At 62.6% G+C, this 8048-nt stretch overlaps 2 protein-coding genes across 4 annotated transcripts in view; both read right to left on the bottom strand.

The window, feature by feature from the left end:
• Nucleotides 1-4050, bottom strand: part of LRRC71 (leucine rich repeat containing 71) — a 12268-nt gene extending 8218 nt beyond the window's left edge. Inside the window, exons 1-2 of the mRNA XM_040635837.1 lie at nucleotides 3891-4050; nucleotides 244-393 (exon numbers count right to left, since the gene is read on the bottom strand). Coding sequence (XP_040491771.1) covers nucleotides 244-393; nucleotides 3891-4050 — 310 coding nt within the window. The remainder of the gene's footprint in view (nucleotides 1-243; nucleotides 394-3890) is intronic.
• Nucleotides 4051-4991: 941 nt separating this feature from the next.
• Nucleotides 4992-8048, bottom strand: part of PEAR1 (platelet endothelial aggregation receptor 1) — a 20433-nt gene continuing 17376 nt past the window's right edge. For 2 of the 3 annotated variants that reach the window (XM_040635834.1, XM_040635835.1), the window contains 2 exons: nucleotides 6979-7182; nucleotides 6703-6890 (listed from right to left, as the gene is read on the bottom strand). In XM_040635834.1, coding sequence (XP_040491768.1) covers nucleotides 6846-6890; nucleotides 6979-7182 — 249 coding nt within the window. In that variant the 3' untranslated portion in view covers nucleotides 6703-6845. The other variant, XM_040635836.1, reaches the window with a different exon arrangement.

Here is an 8048-nt window from a genome sequence, read left to right as displayed (position 1 = left end):
TACCACTCAAGTAGGGTGGGGGGCGGCAGCCTGGGGTGCTGCTTCTTGGGCCAGGCCGGGGTCGGCTGGGGTTTGGGAAGGAAGGCGGGAGACTCACCCACCTTCACCCCCGCCACTTTGAACCCTCCCGTCACCGCCGCACACACTGCCCTGCGCCCCCGCCGTTCGGCCTGCCTTGCAACGGGAGGCTGGGTTGCACCAGGAGACCCTGGCAGGCACCCCCGGGGCTCCTCTGGCACTCACCTAGGGTGGGTTTTTCCGACATCGAGGCCGAGGGGACGAAGGTCGGGTGCGGGCGAGGCCGGGGGACAACTTTGGGGAAGTCCGTGTAGCCCGAGCGCGTGCAGAGCTCCGCGAAATCCGTCTCGAGGACCCCGGTGCACTGGTACTCCTCTGCGGGGCGGCGGGAGGGTACGGCGGCTGTGCCCCGAGGCTGCCACCGGGGGGCAGCAGAGAGCAGCGGGCGCCCTGCGGGGTCCCCCGGCCGCGGGGACCAAGCAGGCACCGCGTCCCCAGGCTCACCCGCCCGGGGCTTTGGGTCCCGGGACAGCTGGGGCCCCTCCTCCAAGGAGGACGTCCTTACAGCCTTTTTTTAAACGTAAGATACGTTGTAAAGACCCGCAGCTGAGAACGCTTGAGAGCAAAGAGCGGGAAATCCAGACCCCGGAGGAAGGGGGCCGGAGGGCGCGGGGTGCACACAACCCCAGGCGCCTGACCTCTGTGCGGGCGCCTCCAGCCAGCCCCCGGTCAAGGCCGCTTCCCCTCCGCGGCCCGGCCCCCCGGGGGTGCCGCCACCTCCCACAGTGTCCCCCGCCCAGCCTCCTCCCGTGCCCCTGATTCGCTGGGACGGCCCGGGGTCCCTCGGGGAGAGAAGCCCAGGCTTGCTGTGAGCAAAGGCAGGAACCCAGGAGGACCTGTCCAGTCCCAGCCCGCCGGCACCCCACCCGGACACGGAGCTCCCGCAGAGCATCTGGCTTTTATTTACTCAGCAAACGCGAATACAGCACTTACTCCTGCCCTGCACTGCTCTAAATGCTTTAGAAATATCAATTCATTCAAGAGTTACATTAATTCAGACAGACGCCCACCACATCCCATCCTGAGGGCTATGCAGACCGGAGTGTCTGAGTCCCCAGAGACCCCTGCTTTTTTCTGCTCCCCCACAGGCATCCCAGGAAGAAGTGGTTCCTGGAGGGGCGCCTGGGTAGCGCAGTCGTTAAGGGCGTGATCCTGGTGTTCCAGGATCGAGTCCCACATCAGGCTTCTCTGCTGGGAGCCTGCTTCTTCCTCTCCCACTCCCCTGCTGTGTCCCCTCTCTCGCTGGCTGGCTGTCACATAAATAAATAAAATCTTAAAAGAAAAGAAAAGAAAAGAAAAGAAAAGAAAAGAAAAGAGGTTCCTGGAGACCGAAGGGGTGTCCCTGGGGGTGGGAGAATCTGGAGGCAGAAGGGTTGGCCTGGCACCAGCCTGCTCTTCCAAAGGCCAGGCAGCCTGGAGCCCCCACCACCCCCCCCCCCCCCCCCGGCCCGCCCGGGGCCGCCAGGACTGCAGGCTGAGCCCCGGATGACTACAGATAACAGCAGGGAGCCTGCCCGGAGGTGGTAGATGGTCTGGGAGCACAGGGGCTCTGCGTTCGTGGGGACGAGACAAGACAGGTTGGAGGGTTCTCCTGGCAAAGGAGCGAGAGGCACGTTCCTTGAGCGCCCAGCCATCAGGGGGAGCATGACACACAAGACACTTTAGTTCCCTGGACAGGGCGGCTGAGAGCAGGCTTAGAGCCCCGGGTAACCCCCCTGCACAGCTGTCTCCAGCACACTGCCTGCCTGCCAGGGCGGTTCCCCTGCTGGGGGAGCCCTCAACCCTTCCGGCTTCACTCACACCAGCTTTCTCTACAACAGACCCTCTCAAACTTGAACAACACCAGGAGAACCAGCCAAAACAGTTTCCTCCCCGCTCCCTCCGCAGGGACCCTGATTCCACGGGCTCGGTGGAGTCAGGAACATGCGTTTCTAACAAGCTCATGCGTGATGCCAAAGCTACTGGTCCAAGGGCAGCACCATGAGAGCCGCCACTGCTCTAGAAACGCGCTGCCTGGCAGAACTTCTTGGGACGACAGAAATGCTGTGCTGTAGCTAGCAGTGACCTAGGGGACAGCGCCACTCCGAAGGAGCCTTGCCCCTGCTCCCTACCTCGCACCTCCCTCCTGCCTGTCACTACTGACCTTGCCTTTGCACTTCTTGAGAAACAGAAGCCGGCAGATGGGATTTCCTCTAAATCTGTAAACCTTCCTGCCGCTGCCATCACCCTCTACCCTGAGCCCTGCACATCATGCCGCCCTGCCTGCCACGTTGCCCTTCCCGGCGTCCCTGGGCGGTCGTCACCCCCATTCTCTCCCACCTGGGCCCAGGCCCACCAGACTTCCCCCCAGCTGCCCCTCCCCTAACAGCTCTAGGCTGGGTCCTGGGTGCTCTGCTCTTCTCTGGTTACACCCCCTCCTGCCCCAGGGGAATCTCTTTTCTTCCCAGGCCTTAAATACACCTGGACATCAGCAGCTCCCAAAGTGACAACTCCAGCCCTGCCCTCTCTTGAGTGCTCCAGACCCAAGTGTGTCCAGCTGTCCAGCTGACATCCTGCGTCTGAGGTCTTCTCTCACACGCCCTTCCTCCAGGCGTTCCTGTCTGTGTGAATGGCACCTCAGCCCACCTACCAGAACCTGGGAATCTTGCTATGTCCTTCTCTTTCCACCCCAGCCAAGACCACCAATTCTTATTACTTCTACTTGGGAAGTATTTTTCCAGGAAGCCTGACCCATTCTCCCTCACTTCTCTATTCCAACTCCCGCCGTGCCCCATCTGGACTGTTGAAATGCTTCATACTCCACCTCCCAGCCTCATTCTCTCGCCTTCCATGCCATTGTCCATACAGACTGGTGTCTGGGGGCCGGCACCTGACTAAGGTCTGACAATCAGAGCCTCTTCCCAAGTCCGTTTCCCATGAGTCCAGGGACAGCAAGCCCCGTCCCTCTCAAAGCAGGTGGATTTGAATCCAGAAGCCTTCCAACAGGGGCCCCTGGCTGGCTCAGTTGATAGAGCATGCAGTTCTAGATCTCAGGGTCATGAGTTCCAACCCCATGTTGGGTGTGGAGCCTACTTTGGGGGAAAAAAAAAAAAAGGCTTTCCAATAAATTCCCCTTCATGTACCATCTGTTGAGGTTGGGGCTCTGAGCCACAGGCTTACTTGTACTCTGCCCGTGGTTTTCTTTTCCCAGAAAATGTAAACGGACTGTGTGCGTATTGTTCTCTCTGTATCCAAAAAGTGTTGAATGAATGAGTGAATGAAACTCAAGTCACCTCCTGGTAGATTCCCTCCTCCACCCTCCTCCACCCCCCTCCACCGAGACCTCCTATCACTCCCTGGACCCTCTTCTCTCATGCATCTTATCACATTTTATCACATTTTATCCACAGTGTGGATTCTCCAGGATCAAGTTCAATTCAAACAGCGGCCAAGCTGGTTCCAGGAGTGGGGCTGGGAGTGCTGCGATTTGTCTTCGGAGATGGAGTACAGTGCTGGCCTCAGGGGGTGCGACACGTGTGCTTGTGGAGGGACAAAGTTTACAAAACACTTTCCAACCGCCAACTGACTGCACCGCTCCTCACATCTCCCTACTACAGAGGACGGTGCCCAAGGCCACACTGCTTCATAACGGCTAGCAGAACACCTCGCCGTGTGCCAGGAGCTGGCTGAACACAGCGCTCCTTCTAAGCACCAGGGGTGCCACGATTCTCCCCCGGCTCCGCCTTCCACACGACTGGTGCAGCGCCGGGCACGACGACGGCGCCCACCCGCCCTGGCAGAGCCGAGCGCGCGGGGCCCCGCCGCCCGCCTACCAGGGTTCTTGGGCTCCTCCTCGCCCACCGGCTGCAGGACGGTTGCCGGTTTCTCCTTGGCCCCGCGATCCCCCTTCTTGGTCACTGAGCCAGACGACTTCTGGGTGCCGGGACGCGGGGCCCTGGGGGAGGCCCCGGGCGCACTCGCCTCACCCGACATGCCAGCGCGGTCCACCAGGCGAGGAGGCGAGACAGGACTCCGTGGGGCTCGCCCAGGGGACGGCCGAACCGGGGGTCTCTACTCCGCGGCCACCGCCCGCCCCGCCCGCAGTGGCGGGGCCTCCGCGTCCCTCTCCACGACAACCGTGCGGGGCGGGCTGGCCGGCGGGAGCAACCGCAGAGCGCGCGGGGCCACCCGGGGGCGCCGCAGAGCCATAGCCGGGGGCGGGGTCACAGCCGGGGGCGGGGCCGGAGCCGGGGCGGGGGTGCAGGAGCGCCCGAGAGCGCCGCAGAACCAGTCGGGGGCGGGGCCACAGCCGGGGGCGGGGGAGCTCGGGGGCGGAGCCACCGTCGGGGGCGGAGCCAAGGAGAGAGCACGAGGGAGGAGCGCGGGCAGGAGCCCTCCATATCCACCTGGGAAGCAGCGCCGTGGGAAGCCGGGAGCATGTTAGCGATCGCGGCAGTCGGAGGGATTTAGGCAGGGAGAGTCGGTGGGGGCAGATCCACTTTCCGGGGTGCGCCCTCCTGTCCTGTAAGGAGAGGGATCCTGATGGAAAAGGCGCTGGGTTTCTATTCTCCACCCATCTCGTTAGCCTCTGGGAGGCGTGGGCAGTTAGTGGATCCGGATTCAATGTCCTCGGGTAGTGTAGACCCTGTCGGTTCCACACCGATGGGCCCCCATTTGAGTAGCCCCTCTCCCGCCTGCCTTCCCGCCGCCAGCCTCCGAGAGCCTCCGCAGGGTTGTGCTCCCCACTGCACTCCCAGCACCTGCCGGCCTTCGAGCCTCGTGCTTCCGCCCTGTGGACAGGCCGCTCATCTGGGAAGCCGGGACATCGGGAAGCCGGGACATCCGCGGGCTGTGAGCGCAGAGCACGCAGTTCGCCCGCACCTGAGCACCTACTGGCACTTATCCCTGGTACTTTCAGCTCACTCTGCCATTCAGCCTTTTGAGGAACATTTATTGAGTGCCTACTGTGTGCCAAGGGGAACCAATGTTGAGCACAATACATGATTCCTGCCTTCTGGGAACCCACAATCTGGTGGGGGAGGCAGAGATTAATCGAATAATCACATAAAGAAACACATTCCAGAGAGACCTGGTACCCTGAAGGCCTTCTCCAGGTATCGGGTGAATGCACACAGCTATAATCCGTGCAATGCAAGAGAGGCGCTTCCACGAGGAGAGGAGAGGATGTGAAGGACAAAGAGCAGTGAACAGCTGAGTGGAAGAGAAGAGGATGGATGTGCAAAGTCCCTGTGGTAGGAAGACGTGTGACTGGTAGGACCTGGAGCCCATGGTGACTGAAACGCAGTGACAGTGAACACAGTTCCAGGTGAGGCTGAAGAGACGGGCCAGGCCAGCAGAGCCCCTAAGGTCTTTGACAGTTCTGACTCTGGCCCAAGAGCTGTGGGGAGCCTGTGAGGACTCAGAGGTCACCTAACCAGCTTGTGTTTGGAGCAGTGGGTTGGAGCAGGCACCAAGTGGGTACAGGAGGCCAGTCAGGCTATTGCTTGAGTTAACTGGTCTGGGCTGCCTCTTGACTGCACAGTGAGTGCCCCAGGACAGGCTGTGTGCCTAGAAGCCCTCTGAAGCCACACACACACACACACACACACACACACACACACACACACAAACACACACACACAGCCCAGCCTGGGAGTGCACAGAAAAGGAACCCAACATACATTTTTGACATTAATCTGAAATCAGACTTTTCTAGCAACATTCATCCCACCAGTTTATGCACAAGGGCCCTGGGGCCTTGGAGAGCAGCAGGTTGGAACAGGGACGAGAGGGAATGTGGGCTCCTGCTGACCAGGGTCTTCCGTGCTGGAAGCTGGGAGCCAGGCCCTGTTCCCTCCACGTTCACTTCCTCTCGTAAACGTTCATGTTCAAGGTCTGCCGGGCCTCTCCCTGCTCCTGGCAGGGTACAGCAGGCTCTGTCCCCAACCTCAGGCAGCAAAGAACAGGTATGCTGGTCCCTGCATGCCATCCTGACCCATCAGCGGTCCTGGCGCCGGAGTGGGGGTGACGGGGGGTGCCGTACTGGAGGCAAGTCATAGTGTCCAGGGATGTGGCTGTTCTTCGGTGAGTCGTAGTGGCCAGGGGGCAGGCCCGGAGGCAACGGGGGCTGGGAGCCCACAGAGTCTCGGTCTGGGGGCAGAAAGGGGACAGGATGGGAGGTGGCTCCTCCCTCCTCACCCCCCCCACCCCCCATCTGCAGCTTCTCCTGCCCACAGCCAGTGTGTACGTCCTCCACTGCCAGTGGGGGAGGCCACCCTGAGCTGCCCACCTCGCAGGGTGAGGACACTTTGTCACCAACCCGGTCCCCTCGTTGCTGGGTACCAACTCCAAAGTCAGGGGCTGTAGGACTGCCATTTCAAGTCCTCAGCCCTGTGAGGTGGGCTCTGAGAGGCAAGGTGATTTCCCGAACATCATGCCCGGTGTGAGCCCAAAGCGCACGCCCTTGCTGCCACGCCACACCACGTCACGCGTCCACTGCACTTACTCCCTGACCCTTCCTTGCCCCTCCCTGTCCTGGCCACCGCCAGCCCCACCCCTCCGCCCCAGCGGAGAAGGGGGCTCACCATAGGTCAGAGGGCTGGGCTGTTCATAGGTGCCACTGTCTCTCTGTGGCTGGGGGTGGTGCCGCCTCTGGCTGTCTCGGGGCTGAGGGGGCTGCCTGGGGGGAGACCCCGAGGGAGGGCCTTTCATCTCCACATAGCTGCTCTCCCAGGGGCTCCCTAGGAGGCTGGGCAGGTCCCGGATCGTGGCATAGGGGTTTTCGCTGCTCAGGGAAGCCACGCTGGCCCCCAGGCCCTCTTCTGAGATGGGCCCTAAGGATAGAGGAAGGACGTCAGGCTCCATGGGGGCCCTGGCTCCTAGCCCCCAGCTCAGCCCGCTCCCTCGCCCCTGTGCCCATGCCTTTGCTAGAGAACGGGCCTGGGCCGCCGTGGCTGCTGTAACTGGGGCTGTAGCTTCGGNNNNGGCGGCCGCTCCCTGAGGAGGAGGAAGAGGAGCGGCCAGTGAGAGGTCGGGCTCCCAGCTGCCCTGGAACCGGAGCCGCCCACGCTCAGATGGAGCAGGACACCGGGCTGCACACGGCCACACCCCCGCAGCGGCCTCGGCCTCCAGGCTCCTACCCCTGTCCGGAGGCCCTGGCGGGGGCTCCCGGCGGTGCTTCCAGTCAGCAGGCAGGGTGCTGTGGTTCTCGAGCCCATGCGCGCCCCCTGGCCGCTCTGGGGCCTGGAGGCTGGCGAACAGCTGACTGCCTGGAACCTGATGGGGGGAGGGGGCGTGGAATGGGAGAGCAGCACACCAGGATGGAGCTTTCCAGAGAGCCAGGGCTGTGCCCACCCCTCTGCAGCGCCTCCGCTCCCCCAGCACTGACCTTGTTCGGGGGCGGGGGGTTCGGGGAGCACTGTGACAGGGTGTGGTAGCTGGGGTTGGAGTAGTAGTGGCTGTAGCTGGGGGGCACATCTGCGTGAACAGACACAGGCGCGTGGTGACCTGGCCGGTCGGAGAGAGGCCCGGCCCGGGAGAGCTGCTCTGTCCCAGCACATCAGTAGCCGGCCTATCCGACCTCTCTTCTCCCCCCGCCACGCCCCGCCTCCCATCTTGCAGGAGCACCGCTCACCTGGCATGACGTACTCGGAGCTGTCCAGGCGCCCGCCGCTGTAGGCCACCACCAGGTGTTGGTGTGCCTTGCCTTTTTGCCAGTGGCGGTAGCCAATGAACAGTGCCAGCAGGGCCACCACCAGGGAGCCCAGCACGGCGATGCCGATCACTGCCCCCAGTGAGTTATAGGCCACTGGAGAGGTAGGCATCATGGTGAAGGGCTCCTGGCTTCCTAGGGGGACCGGGTGGCCACTCAGCATGGTGTCTTGGCTCTGCTGTGGCACATGGGGCTCATGCACAGGAGGGGCCCCAGTAAGGAGGCCGGGAATAGGAGGGGTCTGGGTCCTGGTGCCCTGGGGACAACGGGGGGGGGGGGG

This window comes from Ursus maritimus, unplaced genomic scaffold (genome assembly GCF_017311325.1).
Source record: "Ursus maritimus isolate PB19 unplaced genomic scaffold, ASM1731132v1 scaffold_2, whole genome shotgun sequence".
Classification (NCBI taxonomy): domain Eukaryota; kingdom Metazoa; phylum Chordata; class Mammalia; order Carnivora; family Ursidae; genus Ursus; species Ursus maritimus.
This window is presented reverse-complemented; position numbering and strand designations above follow the sequence as displayed.